Source organism: Pagrus major, chromosome 18, assembly GCF_040436345.1.
Source record: "Pagrus major chromosome 18, Pma_NU_1.0".
Taxonomy (NCBI): Eukaryota; Metazoa; Chordata; class Actinopteri; order Spariformes; family Sparidae; genus Pagrus; species Pagrus major.
In genome coordinates, this window is record NC_133232.1 from 28,502,169 (window position 1) to 28,519,255 (window position 17,087).

Sequence of the window (17,087 nt, forward strand, 5' to 3'; positions counted from 1 at the left end):
AGAAGTGAGATTTATAAAGATATCAGGGTAAGCCAATCAGAAGCAGAGTAGGGCAGGTCTCAGCAAAAGAGTTTGTATTAATACCTCATTAATGTTCAAATTCTGACTTTGAACATCTTCTCCAAAACTACATAGTGCCCCTTTAACAAAATGCCTGTATGTTTGCACATTAGCAGGCTGACGTTAGCATTTAGCTCAGTGCAGCTTCATAGAGCTGCTAACATGGCTGTTAACTCTTAGATTACAGTTGTATACTTCACATTGTACCTGGATTTTTTTTTCGACGATGCTTTCTTTTTGAAAATGACCACCATAACCGAAAAGACAAGAGTCTAATCTATTGATACATATATTACATGTTCATATTAATGGTATAATAGCACTTTGTGTATATTAGGTAATATAGTAATAATCTTAATCTGTTGACTTTACATAAAACACACTCACACAGGTGGAGCAAGCATCACTGAATGGACGATGCAGCGAGAGCGAGGCCCGGTGTGCAGCTCTGGAGGCCGAGTCCAAGGTGTGGGCACGGGAGCGGGAGGAGTCAGTGGCCCGGATGGAGGCTCTGAGGCGGGACCATGAGCGGATGACAGCGATGCAGCAGCGGCAGGAGGTAGAGCTGGAGGAGCTGCTGGACAAACACTCTCAGCTGAGGAGCAACAATCGCAGCTTGGAGGCCCAGCACAGGGAGCTGGAGGCCAGGTACAAACACACACTGACTGCATTCAGTCAGACCCTTTTATAAAGTGAAAAACAGGAAATCCTGACTGTGGAGAATTTTCTATCCTCGTTCAGGACTTTTCGTTCTCTTGACAGCAAAAATATACACAAGAACAACACACACATCCACTAATACAAAATGTTCAAAACAAACTTTCTCTCTTTCTGTCATACATTTTTCTATGTTTGGGTTAATGATGTGTTTTCACTCAAAAGGTACAAGGAGCTCCTGGACGGTAAAACCCAGCTGGAGGAGAGAGAGCAGGAGATGAAAATGGAGAGAGAGGAGCTGGAGGCAGAGGCCCAGAGGAGACTGGAGAGAGAACGAGAGCTGGGGAGGCTGAAAGAAGACAACGAGAGGTAACAAATACGCTCACCATTCAGCTCCTTCAGCATCACATTCATGAGATCTGATCATCCTTTCACTCCTCTCCTCTCACTCACATGTAGCTGTGAATATAAGGCAGCAGCACCATTAAATCTTCAATATGAAGAACGGGGAGGAACACAGGAATTGGTGTGAATACAAATGTACTACAGGAATGCAGAGAATGCATGTTGTCCTCCTGGTTGAAGCCTTTGTGGAACCAAGCAAAGGAATATAAGGCACACATAAAGGCTTGTTTGGATATTTTATAAGCTGAATTCTTGAACCATAGGCAGAAACTGGAAAGCTTTTGGACTTAATACATTCATTTATTTAGCCATTGTGATGAGCTCATTATGTAGATGTTCAGCAGCAACTTTATTGTTTCAGTCACACTCACAGCTTTTGTATTATCATTATCATTATCATATCAGCTTTGTTCTTTTCTTTGTGTTTTGGATTCTCGGTTGGACAAAACAAGACACTTCACCATGGTTTCTTGGAACTTTTTACTATTTGCAGACATTTTATCGATCAATCTGCTGATCAATTAATGGTGGATAATAATAGGTTTATCGATAATGGACATAATGTTTAATTACAGCTCTAAAGAAAATATATGGAAAGCAGCTGATTTGTTTAATATGGAGCCATGCTGTACACTGTGTGCTGTTCAGTTTAAAGTTTATTTCCAAAACACTTTGAATCCACATTGGGAAAATAAAATGTGTGCTGTTTATTACTGAATATTACCAACTGTCCCCCACGGTGATCATTAGGAGTTTCATCTCACCTCATTACAGTTCTCATTACAACATGAAACAAAGATGATTGCTTACCTCGACAGTGTCAGTGTTTTGTTAGCGATCTAAAACAGACTCAGTGACCCCGTAATGTGTTTTTCAGCCATTTTGTTTGAGATAATGTCAGATGTTTCTCTTGCTTGATGCTTGGTCATCATGCTGTGTAATAATATAATAAAGAGCTACAGTTCGAGAGCGCTTACCGCACAATGATACACAGCACTTTGAAGGACACACAACAGTCACAGTAAAGCCTCTGTGTGTGTGTGTGTGTGTGTGTGTGTGTGTGTGTGTGTGTGTGTGTGCGTGTGCGTGTGTGTGTGTCGGTGTGTGTCGGTGTTGCAGGCTGCAGGCCCAGCAGAAGGAGTGGCTGGCGTTGCAGGCGGAGCTGCTTGCTCAGGGCTCGGTGCTGAGGGGGGAGTTGAGCGCCTCCCAGCTGGAACGGACGCGACTGGAAGGGGAACTCAGCACCCTGAGGGAAACCAACCAGAGCCTGGACCTCAGCAGTGCCCGCCTCACCAGCCAGTACCAGGTATTAACAGACACAAACACACACAAAAATACACACACAGCAATGTTTTTACACACCTGCAGATACACACAGCTGTTTTGTATTCCAGCTGCTAGCCGACCATTAACTTGCAAAAAAGGGATTTAGTGCTTCACGGCGGTGACACTCAGATACATTACGCTCTTGAAATAAAAAAACAAACAAATTTATTTAAAGCATTATTGGGAAATCAAACAAAATTTATTAGGACTTCATTGCAGGTTTTAGAGAGTATTACATAGTTGTGGTCAGGGAGGAACAGCTACAGTGTCATATCATCATTTCTAATACTTGATTTAAAGCCAGTTTCAACTATGAACACCAGAGAAATTATATATTGGTCCAAACAAAAAATGAATACTTATTAGTGAATAAGGAGATGGGGGAGTTTTGCCATCAGAACTGCTTCAGTCTTCTTCTTCTATGTAATGCTGTCAAACGAGCACTGAATATGAAAAGCCCTTGAAGCAGGTCTCCAGTCATTTCAGGGACAAAACAGGTGGAAACTGACTTCCTGTACGGAGTTTAAGAAGTTTTAACCAGTAAATTTTACCTTTTGCTGCTTCAAGCTGCTGCTCACAAAACATTCAATTAGATTAGGAGATGGATATCACTCTCATGTCTTAAGGTAAATAAGTAGCTGATTAGCTAAGACTGGAAAAGAGATGGAAACAGCTAACTGAGCACCAACCAGCACCACTCAAGCTGACCTATTATTATTATTATTATTATTATTATTATTATTATTATTAGTATTATTAATAATAATAATAATAATAATAATAATAATATTGTGATTTCATAAGGGTGTTATAAGCCAGACTTTTTTTTCTGGCTCTGAGCAGTTGCCAGGCAACCAGCAAAAATCAAGGAAGTATCTGCAGCCAGCTAAGAAGTAGTCCAGAACAAAACAAGTAAAAGACAAATCCTTATTTTTATACTTACGTATTAATTACTGAGCTTTACAGGTGTTGATAAGTGGATTTTGTTACCTTTGCACAGAGCCAGGCTAGCTGTTTTCCACTGCCTTCTGTCTGTGTGCTAAGCTAATTGCTCATCACCAGCTGGCAGAAGCTTCACATCACCATACAGCGAGTATGGGAGTGTAATTGAACTGAACTTAATTAATGTTGAACTGTTACTTTAAATGGCTAACTACTGTTGTAGTGGATTCGTGCTAGATGCTAATGTACCCCTGTCACAAAAGACACATTTTCTAGTCCCCTTTTTTTTTGCCTGATTTGTTGCATTCACCCACTAAAGATAAAGTGCCCCTCGAATCAAAACACTGTTATAAATGTTCATGTGTCAGCTTTCCCGTGTGCCACACTGGACGCCTCATTCAGCCCCGCAGAATGCTAGATTGAAGGTAGTTCAGTCAGATGCCTAAGCTTCTCATTATAATGTGTTTCAGAGGAGAAGTGGAGAGGTCGCCAACTCTTCTCTTTGATTACAAGTTCAGTTTGGAGCCTGTGTGGTGTCAGTTAACCTGTTGCAGCAGCTGTGCGAACTGATGGGGCTAGATTGGACAGCGAAACTATTTGGAAACAGATTCACGAGTAGGATGTTAGGAGAGATGTTCTGCAAAGGAGTTAGTGTACCATCTTGTAAGATCTATATAATCGTGTATAATCAGTGCCTTTTTTCAGGTTTTAGACAGAGTTTGTGGTTTGTGTTCAAAGCTTCAACATCTATTCAGGTATAAAAAAAAAAAAAAAAAAGGCTGAGACATTAACTCCCCGCTTCTTTCACTGCTCAGTACAGCAGTTGTGCTTCTTACATTAGATGGTGTCGCACTGTGTTAGCATTCAAGGTTAACTCTGCTTTGAATAGCATCTTTATGAAGCCCAGTAACAGGTCTGTATAGATAGCGTCACAAAGCTGCTGCATGAATTCTTTGGTCATTTGTGAGGCTGTAGATTGCAGCTGTGTGCCTTCAGTCAGTAAGTGGTGAGATGTGAGCTCTGAAATCATGCCTCCCAATTCTGACAGGTTATAAAGTACCATTGATGTATACACTATATATTTATAGGCCTGAGGAACAAGTTGTTTTTGTAGATATTATTATTTTTCTGCTTTTTGAACACATTGTTGAGCGGCTTGCCGTACTTGAAACTCAGGAAACCTTGCACGGGTATCAGAAGTGGCCAAATGTTTTATTTTTTATGGGTTTTGCACATGGGTGTGGCAAAATGGCTCGATAGCGCCCCCAAGATAATGTCAAAGAAGCAGCCTTTCGGGCTTTATTTCAGCTAGATGTATGAAATTCGACAGGGATGTGTATCACATCAAGATCTACAAAAAAGCCTCTTGGTGCCAAAACAGCAGAAGCTTCCAACAGAAGGCATGGGAATTGGTGTCATATACTGTACATATTGTAAAGTCCCTTGAGGCAAATTTGTGATGTGTGACATTGGGCTGTATACTGTAAATAAAACTAACTTGACATGAATATTCAGACTTATATGAGGAATGCATACAGATGAAAAACAATCTATATATTCTGATCTTACCAAAATATTTATTTTGCTTGACATTCACGGTCTTGTGTGTGTAGCTGTTGAGCCAGTTGAAGAGCAACATGGAGGAGGAGAACCGGCATTTAGCAGAGCAGAACCAGAGCCTGCTGAAAGAGAACCGGGCCTTACTGGAGCAGAGCCTGGAGCGCCGGGACCAGCACTATTCACAGCAGAGGGAGTACCAGTGAGTACACACACTCACACACACACACACACACACACACACACACACACACACACACACACACACACACACAGACACACACACACAGGCAATCCACATAATTTGTTTCTGCAGGAAATTAGTGACAAGAAAAAGGAAGCAGATTTTATGGAATGTGTGTTTGAGCAAAAGCAATTTGTTAACATTTCAAACTTAGTAGGTGGTAACACAGTTTGTATTCATATCCAAGTACATAAAAACACTTACTGTATGTAAAGGTTTGAGACGGCAAGACAACAATTTCACAGTCTGACAGCACTCAGCAGTCGTCCTTTTAAATGACTAGCAGACTGCAAACAGATTAATTCAGAACTACTAGTGAGCACACAGAGCTGACTTTCCCCTTAAAGTTTAATGAGCCAAATTTCTTTTTGTAGCCAAATCTTAAGCTTTAATTCTTGAAAAGTTATTTTCTTCCACACAGGTTTCACCTATTTTTTCTTACATTTCTGAGGAAAATGTTACTGTTTGTACTTCGCCTCTCAAAGAGTCAACTTAGTTTGTTCGAACCCACAGAAATGTATTTTACATTAAAATAACTGCAGACAAATTCCCAACGCATGCTTGTGTTGGTTGGATAAAGAGGATATCATAGTATGCAGGATAAAAGGATGGATCATGGGTCTGGCACCCTGCAGAGATTTTGACCGTAAGCGACGCTATACAGGAATATTTTTGCTGAGCGATTTAGATCTTATTCATGCCCAGGGGGTCAGACATGTGTGAGACGTCACAAAATGCATTCCTGCCTACGGTTCACACTGTTCCACTGTAGTTGGCAGTAAGCCACACAGCAACACTACGAAAAGACAAGAGGAAAAAACTGCATGCTGGCAAAAATGTTTTTAAAAACATGCAGGTTCCAAAATATAAAACATAAAACCTGCTTTACAAATGTTTTATGAGTTAGGAATTTAATTTAACTCATTTATTTGGACTAAAGGATACACACGTGTTTTTGTGAGGAACAATAAATGTAAATGTAACTTTGTTTACAAGAAAACTGCACAGGGTACCTTTAACAGGATGGGGATCCCACGTTGTGCTCAGTTAAATCTGCTCTTTTTATATAAACAGTAGATCATACAGTATGACTACATGTAATGTGAGAGGTTTTTCTTTTTTGAAGTGACGAACTGAGTCATCACCCGGCTCTGCAGCTTCCCTCAGCTCTACAGAGCACTTTAGGGTCTTGCAGCCCATTATTTTGGTCTTATGGCCAATAGCTTTACTGCTAGATCGCGACCTATATATTAGTTGGCCAGTATTATCAGCCAATATTGGCTTTTCACAGGTATAAAGGTAGCAGTATATATGTTGCCAGATATGCGCTGATATACATACTTTCCTTTTAGAGATTATATTGCAGAAAAAGATGCATTGGGATCATTTATAATGATTAAATTCAGAGTGAAGTTTTAGAATTAAGCTGCTGAAAAGGCAGATATTTCCCTCCAAAGTTAGTTGGAGACTAAAAAGAGAGCAAATATTGAGTTTCCATTCATCAGATCGCCAGAAACACTATTTCAAATGAATACTAATGTTGTTATTACGTGCCTGCTGTGTAAATGAGAAACTGATTGCTCAGTTCACCCTATCAACTGTGAAGGTGATAAGACGTCAGTGTTTTTTTGTTGTGCTGCCCCAAGTGGCACAAAAGAAACAGTCTATGCCTGTTTAAGGATATAGGGGAGTGCAGCATTTGTTTTCATTCACACATAGTTACATAGAAATGTATCATTGGCTAAAACTCAGCAACTCTCAGGTAGCCAGTGTGCACATACTGGTGACACTGCTGAAATGTAATAAGCTTGAGTGACACGATCAGCAAGGCTAATATCAAACACTTTGATGTAGACTGGGAGTGCTTAAGAGGCTGTTGCATCACTCTGGGAGCGACCTCCAGGGTGTCATTGCCAAGTTTGTATTGTGACAGTCTGAGTCCATATTAAGCCAGCATCACTTCATCCACTCCAACTGCTACCGAATGTAAAAACATGAATATTGTTGAAACACTTGAAACCAGTTCTGAGGACTGAAAGCTTTTGTGCTTGTCCTAAAAGTTTTGACCTCACCAGATTCCCCGATTAGTTTTTTCCCCTTCTGATTCCTCTGATGAGGTTTTCTAATCCCAAGATGTAAAGTTCAGGATCAAAGGTGCATTTTTAGATCAGTGTATTTAAACGGGAGTGTTTATTCCTGTAGGAAATGCAGGTCTCTGTCCTGAGCCAAGTAAACTGTGGTGCGGTTCATCAGGAAGGAGAATGTAATCCAAACTAACACCGGGATGCAAGTCCAAATAGGGTATCAGGGATGTTATTATTTCATAGCCCTGCAGTTTCTTTTGCAATAAGGCATCAGAAAATGGCAAACTGAAAGAGCCTCATATTTGGTTTATTTGTGCTCCTCTGTGGGATCGAGAGCAGAGACGAGCTCATCATGAAAAGATGAAATCAAAAACAAGATAACATAACAGTCCAATAAAAGTGTTACATAAAAGTACATGTGATGTGATATTGAATGTTTCCAAAAGTGCACCAAACATCACATGATTAAAGCAACAAAATGTAACTTCCTGGGCAAAGATAGTTGGTTGTTGAGTCTCATCCCCTGGTTGTCAAATAATGACGCTTTGGGTCGGCATCCGACCCAAAGCGTCATTATTTGACGACCTGGGGTCTGAAAGTTACATTTTGCTGCTTTAAGATGAAACTCATGTAAGTGTTAAGTGTACCCTGGAGATAAACTGCCTTAGAAACATGATGCTTTCTTTAGTAAAAGTAGATTTAAAGACTCCATACACCTTCCTGCCTCTCAGTCGGTCTCATCTCTTCATTTTCCCTGAAGAAGTGTCTGGCAAAGTATATGTAAGACCTTGGAAAGTGGATAAGACAGTTTAGATTGTTTGACTTACAGAATCCCTTTTTCTTGGTAAGTGATGTTGATCAAATGATGCGGAGACTTTGCCCTTCTGAACTAATGTTGGGAAAATGTTGTGAATTCAGTAAGCAAGGATGTGAAGAAGCCTTATAAGCTTTCATAAAATACATCGGAGTGGCCTTCGATAGTGCTTCATCAAAATCTAAACTTAATAAATATCATCTCCTGCAAGCTAGATACATTGGTTTGTAGTTGATACACAAACTGAGGTAGGATGATTTAAAAGAGGTAATTCAGAACAGATCTGAAGGACACAAAGATAACCAGAGCCGATGGCCACGTTATTAAATTGGAAAGCATCCAAACAGTTATCAGAATTCAGAAATATATATAAAAAAAAACAAGATGATGAATCTGAAGTCATACTAGCATCCCTGTGAGGTTGTTCAAAGCCACATTGGTGCAATGCTAAGCAGGTATGGTGTTACCTGGCATTTGCAAAGCAGCACTACACACAAAGGAAAGACCAAGTACACCCCATCATGGCAGCAGCACTCCGTGATGGCAGTACACTCCCCCAGCGGGACGATGCGCCCTGCCACACAGCAGAAATTGCTCGGGAACGGCTCAAGAAACATGAAAAAGAGCTCAAGGTGTGGATCCAGCCAACAAATTCCCCAGATCTCATCCTGATCAAGCATCCGTGTTACGGATCCACGGAGGCCCTACCTCGTAACCCACAGAACTGCCATCAGCGAGTGCTGTTTCCATGTGGGGGTGTACTTGGTCTTTAAAGGTGCAATATGTTTGTATGAGAATGTTTTGATGAAAACATTTAAAATGTAACTCAATAGGATGTGAAGGAACAACAGTTTGAAAGTTATGATGTTTATTCATAGCGTTGCCAAAGCATGTTTAGCATGCTAAGCAGCTAGCCCCGTCCCCTCCTGATCCAGAGCTCCTGTGCTAGCTGTGGAAACACCATTGCTATTCCTATCTGCGTCCCATGTCTTACTACTTACTCCTTTACAACAACTGCAAAGCATAAATCTCTACTCTCTGAAAGCATAGCCTGCTTTGTTCCTGTTCCCAGCAGCATTTTTTTTTTTGTTTTGAATTTAATAGCGTTCTATCGACTAGTTGTTGTGATATTTCAGGAATAAAGAGGTGGACTGACCAAACGGCCGTCCATCTGACATTGCCATCCCCAGAGCCAAGCCGCTAGCAAGGCTAAAAATACACAGGCCTTGATCCTGGCCGTTGCTCATCTCTAATAACCTTCCTGATCTTTTCAACTCACAGTGGTCAGCTCATGCTGTCACAGACTTTGTGTCTAGTGTTTTCATTCTCAGTCGTCTTTCATTCAGCGGAGGTGTGCTGAACGTGGAGGCAGTTATTCAACGCCGTCCTGCTTTATGTTTGTCCACGCCGCTGCCTGAACCTTGATCCCTCGGCTCTCCAGCAGCAAATGAACATAAACATCCACATGCGCTCTCCTCTCTTATCTGCTGAAAAAAACACTCCATGGAATTGGTTCAGCCACGTCACATACATACTTCCAGAATAAGCTACTCACGCTGATAATGAGAGTATTAAATGAATCAAACAGACCTTCCTACTCAGTTTTTGTCCTCCGTCCTCTCAGCTGTTTTGTTCTGATGCTCATATGTTTTCCTTCAGGGAGAAGCTGAGCGAGCTCCGTCGGGAGAAGCAGAAGTTGGTGGAGAAGATCATGGATCAGTATAGAGTCCTCGAGCCCAGCATGCAACCTCCAGCCAACAAGGCCAAGTACTGTATAAACATATTTGTATCTATACATCAAGCCCCCACTTCATTAGTTAGAGAGAAGGTACACTGTAAAATCTGACAGTGATTTTACGGAAGAAAAAAAACAGGAAGCCGATTGCCTCAAATTTACCAAGTAGACTAACAATTTTAAGCTGTTAAAACTTTTTAGCGTGCAAAACTTAAATGTATAGTCTGCTTTACCAGGTAATTCTGCATTTATCAATTTCCCAACTTAAAGTTAAGTCAGTTTTAAAAATCTACAGTGTAGACAAGAGTGAAGATAAAGATAAAACACAAACGCAGCTCAAAGATGATTCAAAATGCTCAACACAGTGAAAATAATTCAGCATATAACCTTAAAACACGATGGATTGAGAGCATTTTAAAAGACAAAGAAAGTAATGATGAATTGCTTCCAGTTCAGTCAAACACAGTGGAATACAAAGTCAATAAAGTATATATTCTCAATGGTTATAATGTTCAGTTTATGTGTCAGAGAGGAGGTGAATCAACTCTGTGCTTTCTGAATTTTATTGCATTTTATGTGAAAGTTGTTCATAATGTTTTGTCCACGCCATAAGGTGAGGTAGAAATATTAGAAGCACCACTTTAACACCACGTTCAGTGAGTGTGTCCTATATGATGCAAACAACTAAACAGTATAAACTTCACAAACACACGATTAATGGCATATTATACTTTTTATCACAAAAAAACACTTGGTTTATTTAAATGAAGATAGTTAGAGGACATGTTCACCCAAAACCCCCATGTCGATGGAAAGTGGGGTGAAGTTTTGTAGTCCACAAAACATTTCTGGAGCTTCACAGCAAAACAATGTTGCAGCATTCTCCTAAACAAGTGAAATAGATCTTTTGTAAAAAAGCCTGAGTTCATGCTTCGCGTCTAACCAGTGACTTGTTCTATCTAATTGTATAACAATATTTTAGTTGCTCAGTTGGCAAATGCGTCTGAACTGAGCTGCTCCCCAAAAACATAAAAAAAAGGTAAGTACTTTGCTGTCAATTTGTTATTGTATGATTCTTCCCCATCGTCATTTGCTACACAAAAGCACTTAGTTTGCTATTTTTACTGCACCAGCTCCACTCAAGGTTTTGACCTGGGGAGAAATCCTTTGGATTTGAACAACTGAATACAGAGCTCCCACACCATCAAATTTAAGGACTTTTTAAGATCTGTTTAGGCCCAATTCCCGCAAACTCAAGGACCCAACACATCACAGTTTGAAACACGGATCAAGGTTAATTACTGGTACAGCATTGAGAATTTTCCTAATGAGAACTAGCAGGCTTTGCAGAGGCTCACAGACAACACGGCCTTCGTTTTTTACCTCAAATTCACAAACGTTCAAGGACTCATGGGAAGCTTGTGAATGTGATGCAACCATTTCGATTAAATTACTTCTTTTCACTCAAACATGTTTTAATTTTATGAAGGTTTTCTTCCAGACAGGTTGAGACACACAGAGTGCATTTTCCCCCCAAGTTCAAAACTTACCTTGAAGTCTGAATATATTTGCGTTCATAAGTTATTGTTAAATTGGACCTCAAACTTGTACAGAATTTGTTCTGTGACACAGTGAGGTTTTAGTGCAGGGTTTGAGCTTTGAAAGTGAGGAAGAGTTTCTTTTATATATTATTGTTCATTATGGTAACAGAAGTCAGTACCTCCCCCACACACCTGGGGATGATCGCTTATTCTTTAATAACAAGAGCACGTTTGATGTACAAGAGATATTCCCTCTGTGTTTTGTTTTATCCATAAAACCCTGGTTTCCTAAAGGGTAACAGTCACTACTGCATATAAAATTAGTTTAAAGCTTTTTGTAGCTCCAGAGGAAGCTGCATGCAATCTGATAATTTGCATTGTGGGTAATGAAGGCAGCAGATTTTGAAAAGCAGTCCACTGGTCTATCATTGAATTCCTATAACACTGTTGGAACCATTATGGACAGTTTAAAAACAAATGACCAAATCGATACAGCAGAAACAGGGATATCACCTTTTTCTTCCACCAATTCTTCTCCCTCTTCAAAACCTGCTGCCTACATTAGCCACAATGCAACGTAACCACTGAGTGACATCACTGGAGGCAATTTATCAGATTACTCGCAGCTTCCTCTGAAGCCACAAAAAGCTTTATACCACCTAAGCTTTATCTTTAACATATGTGGTAGTAATCCCCAAGACCTGTAAACACACTTTAATGTGTAAAATTGGTGAAGTTACCCTTTAAAGTGTGTGTATAATGATCCAAACTATCTCAAGGAGGATGACACCACTCTGATGCTGTCATGAAGGCTTGTTTCCAGAAAATAAAACAGTAAACTGAGGTCATAGTAGTGGGATGTTTGTGTTGTTGAAGTCTCGGTCCACAATTAGTTGTCACTTTAGCAGAAAACTCTCAGAGGGAGTGTATTTGACAGCTAGCAAGCATTTCATACCATAAATTACATTTGAATGATGAAATGAAAGTGTTGTGGAGAAATTGTTCAAATTGTGTCACAAAGGTGCATTTTGTCCCTAGTGCTACAAATTAATATGTTAGTGACATCTTAATTATAACTTAATTATTTTCAAATTAGTTTTCTTTCTTTGACATAGTGAATGACAGCTGGCACCTTAAAGAACATTGTGTTCTCATTTTGAGCTTCCATGTCAGGAAACAAACACAGTGTATTTTTTTAAGATGCAGGCGTCGTGACACTTGGCATCCTCCTGGTATTTTCTCTAAAATCACACACTCACACATAATCTCCAGACTCATCCCTCTTTGTAAATGCTCCCCGTCCTCTGTGTCCTCGCAGGAAATCTAACTGGATTGCAGACAGGATGAAGAAGCTAATCAAACCCCGGGGAGGAGGAAGAGAGGGACGCGCCCTCTTCACCGCCGCGGGCAGTGTGGAAAACCTGGCCGACAGCTCCGAATTTACATCAGACACGCACACACCTCAGCCCGGTGAGACCGCACACACACACACACACACACACACAAACACGAGCGGACCGGTTTTTCTCAAAGATATGCTCACATGCTCGCCCCATCAAGCGCGGCTACAGGCATGCATACAAATCATCTCATGACTACCAAGTGTGGTCAGCGTTGATACCACACTCTTCTCCTTAGATCTCGCCCAGCAGAGTGCCAAGACTTTCTGAGGCCGGCTTTCTCTGCTAACCACATGTTGAAAGGAAAAGATTCGCAAAGGCTTCATTCTCTTTTTATGCACCTTGACTGTTGAATGCATTCACCGGCTGAGAGAGATGAAAAAAAAACTACTCTCTGCAGACATTTTCAAAGCCAGGATTTAAGCTTCAACCTGCATTCATGTGATTTCCCCCCCCCCTCTCTTTTTTCAGGCCTACTGTTATTGTCCCCATTTAATTTAATTTTCCTCACATTGTGTTCCCTATTATCCCACTCAAATCCCAGCTTTCCTAAACTGTGTGTCAGGACCAAAACTGGGAGCTCCTCAACAAAAGGACTCGTGGTTTTTATTGAGCCTCGAATCCTAGAGAGAGACTGGATTTCTCAACCACACACAGGTGTAGGAAGCAGAAAATCTCTCCAAAAGACGATGCATGTAGAAAACATTGTGTGTAAAAGTGAGAATAATCTGAATCCTGGTTTAATTGCTTTAAAAGAAATTATGTGTCTTGTCAGAGAGAGATTGCCAGTCAAGACGCCCCCTCCCTCCTCGCTTCTATGTTTGCAATGACATTTCCAACAACACCTGCGTTTAACCTGAGACTCACCTGCTTTATGACTTAGGTTAACTTGACTTTAACCGCTGGTCTCAGATCAGTTTTTAGTCTGCAGTCGCTGAACACAGACTGTAATAGAGCAGCTCTTTATCTTATTAAAATGATTCAGAATTTATGAATAATTTGCATCAAGTTATTTCAATGTGATATGATCAACTGTTAAAAAGGAGAAGACAGCTTTTATCCGTGTTAAGCTCTTTAGTTAAGTACTTCTGCTATTTATTACATTATTCATGCATTTTAAATTTTTTTTTTTTTTAAAAAAACACACAATTTAAATGACACTAATAACTAATTTTAGACAGCATTAAGATTTTTCAGTACCAGGATTATAATTTTCATTTCAGATGCCATACTGTGTCAGAAAAACACAAAGATACTGCCGGCACTGAATTTATTTATAAAGCAGACGAGGCGTTAAACTCGCTCAGCCTACAACTCAATTAAAGATGTTGTTTCATTTAGTGAGGTTAATGTCTCAAATGTCGCCTTCGCAGTTATTGTACTTTGCAATTCTTCATTCTCCTGTGCATCTGTTACCCAGACGTGCAATATTTATCTTGAATGACATGAATTGAATTTAAATTCAATTAAATTATGTAAAGAGGTTGCTGCATCTAAAACTGTATATTTTACAGATTATACACAGTTATTGTTTGTAGAGGCATTACAGGTTAGGAATGCTTCGATAAATACTTAACATATGTGGTTAACTACATTATAATGCAATTACATTTCATTCTTCACATAATGCTTATAACTGCCACATAGAGGGTTTAAAATAAGGGGTTAAGCACTTTTCTCTGCAGTGTTTTCCTCCATCAGCAGAACAAAGTGCTTCACAATGCTTCCCATTCACATATTCGCTAATTCAGACTGACGGTTGGCAGAGCTGCCTGGACATCAGGAGCAATTTTGGGGGATTAAATGTGTTGCTCGTCACATTTACTGAATTTATTTCTGCACCTGCCGTTGTCAGAGTCCCCGAAACGGCATTTACACTTAGTTTCTTGAACAGAACCTGCTTTCTGCTGTAAAGCGGTCCAAAATCATCATGCTGAGGGTCGTTGTACGTTCATATTTCAGAATGAATGACCAAATGATTCGTCATGGTAACTGAGTACATTCACTCAATTACTGCACTTAAGTATAAGTTTAAGGTACTTATACTTTACTTGAGTATTTTCATTTTCTGTTGCTTTATACTTCCACTCCACTACATTTTGGAGGCAAATATTGTACTTTTGAATAATGCCGATATTCGGTCTATCATAGTATACAGTATATACATACATGTGAATATATGTCTAATTTACTTTTACTTGTACTTCTGATACTTGAGTACATTTAATATCAGATACTTGACTTTACTGGAGTACTATTTGTATTGGTAACTTTCAGTTTTAGGGATGGAAGTAACTAATTACTACAACTCAAATCACTGTAATTAAGTAATTTTAGGGTACTTAAGTATGCATTCCACCATGTAATCTACTTTGTTACATAAAAAATTGAGTACTGAGTACAATTTGAATTGATATCTAAACCTTTCATCTGCATTTTTGTAGCCAATAAGGCAATTTGATCACAAACGGGCCAAAACCCTGACATACGGACAAAAAACACAAAAGTGTGCAGCAGGTGCAGGCTTGGAGAGGTGACCACCGAGCAGAACAGAGCAGGAGGTAGATAAAGTCATTTAGACTGAGGATTTGCAGAAACAGAAACCTCTTTGATTGAACGCCTGCTATTGATAATGCATTAGACACTGTTAAAAAGTAACTAATACGCTGAGTAACATTTGAGAAGAACACTTTGTGCTTTTACTTGTGCTTACTTTACTTTTTAGTACTCTCTTTAACAAAATAATATTTGAACACAATATCTTTACTTTTACTCAAGTATGACTGTTGGGTGCACTGCAAATGACAGCAAAATGTTAACGTTACAACCACCACTGTGTAAACATGTTATATATGTAAGTAATAACCTTGAATTCGTTCTGTTTCAGACCCCCGCAGTGCTCCAGTCTCTCCCTCTCCCATGAGAAAAGCAGAGCCGGACATCTCGGTTCCCGGGACTCCAGTCGGTCGCTCTGGCTCAGGAGGCCGTCGTAAGCTGGGATCACGTCACGGGTGGGGACTCGGGTTGTCCAGAGGGGGCTCCGGGGTTTCCCAATCATTCAGTCCCGGTGACCACAAAACACCCCCACGCCTGCGGCTGCGCTCCAGCCAGAACAACCCCACCGTGCTCTGGGAGGGAGAGCGAGGCGAAGCAAGCGCACCTCAGGCAGCAGACGCACCAATGAGCAGTCAGGAGAGTGTCGAGGAGGATGAAGGCAGAGGTGAGGAGGAGAAAGAGGAATGAGGAAGATGTGTGTGTGCACTTTCAGAAATGGCCACACTAACAAGTCAGATTTAGTAATTTAGTCAGATTTGTCATAAAAGAAGAAAACCGGCAAAACAAGTATAATAATGGTGATATTTTTTAAAAGAATATGAAAAAGAAATAAATTACTTGTTCTGATGGAGTGTTTCTAGTCGCTTGCGTGCTATGTGCACAGCACTGTGACAGGTCTCTGGGGTAACAAGTTAAATGTCAAGCTGAATAGAAATAGGACTGCAGAGTAAGACTGTGCTCAGACAGAGTGGCCGTAACATCTACAATCACTCAAAATGCAGCAGCTAATAATACTCTGTTTAATAAAACATGCATGTGCCTATTAGACTGTGATCTTCTCTGCCTTCCAGACAATCAACACTCCAGTGACGACGCTGCGACAGCCGGAGAAAGAACTACAGCCGACCCTTAATTACAAATACCAATGTTTTATATTTTGTGCTCCTGTTTTTACTGTTTGGAGACTTTTTGTATTTCTGACTTTTTTGAATATGAGATCCTTCTAGTATTTTTAAATACATGGTTGAATAAATCCTTCTGTCAATGATCATTTCCAGTGTTGCTGACTTGTAAAAGGAATGAGCTGTCTCTCTAGTGTGGAGCCCCAAAACTGACAAAATATAGTAAAAACACTTGACAACTCAAAAGTGGGTTTAAACATAGCTTATTAAAAATGTTATTTATTCCCTTACCACAAATTTTGGACCAAATGAATCAAAATCTGATAGTGAAATTTATCCACTGTTTTCCAGACACTTCTTTCACAATGTAAGCTTATGGGATGTAATTACACGGTCTGGACACTATGAAAACTAACTGAAGCTAACTTTAGTCATAAAACTACAGCAGCCACATAATGTTAAAAGTGCAATATGCAAGAATTGGCCACCTGTCAAGGAAAACTCAAAATGCAATTAGCTATTTAGCCGTGCTAGCGAGGGAGCTCAGGGACCGGGGGAGTGTTTGTGTTTACACCACTAGCATAGGAGCTTTAGACTGGGATGGGCTGGGGCTAACTGGTTAGCATGCTAACTTCAGCAGATAAC

The 17,087-nt window shown here is 40.1% G+C and overlaps 1 protein-coding gene across 1 annotated transcript in view; it reads left to right on the forward strand.

Moving 5' to 3' along the window:
• The window catches only part of ccdc88b (coiled-coil domain containing 88B), a 47,826-nt gene extending 31,235 nt beyond the window's left edge, over positions 1-16,591 (forward strand). The window contains exons 21-28 of the mRNA XM_073486369.1: positions 452-708; positions 943-1,086; positions 2,242-2,428; positions 5,004-5,149; positions 9,749-9,856; positions 12,684-12,835; positions 15,653-15,985; positions 16,392-16,591. Coding sequence (XP_073342470.1) covers positions 452-708; positions 943-1,086; positions 2,242-2,428; positions 5,004-5,149; positions 9,749-9,856; positions 12,684-12,835; positions 15,653-15,985; positions 16,392-16,453 — 1,389 coding nt within the window. The 3' untranslated portion in view covers positions 16,454-16,591. The remainder of the gene's footprint in view (positions 1-451; positions 709-942; positions 1,087-2,241; positions 2,429-5,003; positions 5,150-9,748; positions 9,857-12,683; positions 12,836-15,652; positions 15,986-16,391) is intronic.
• The last annotated feature ends 496 nt before the right edge of the window (positions 16,592-17,087 follow it).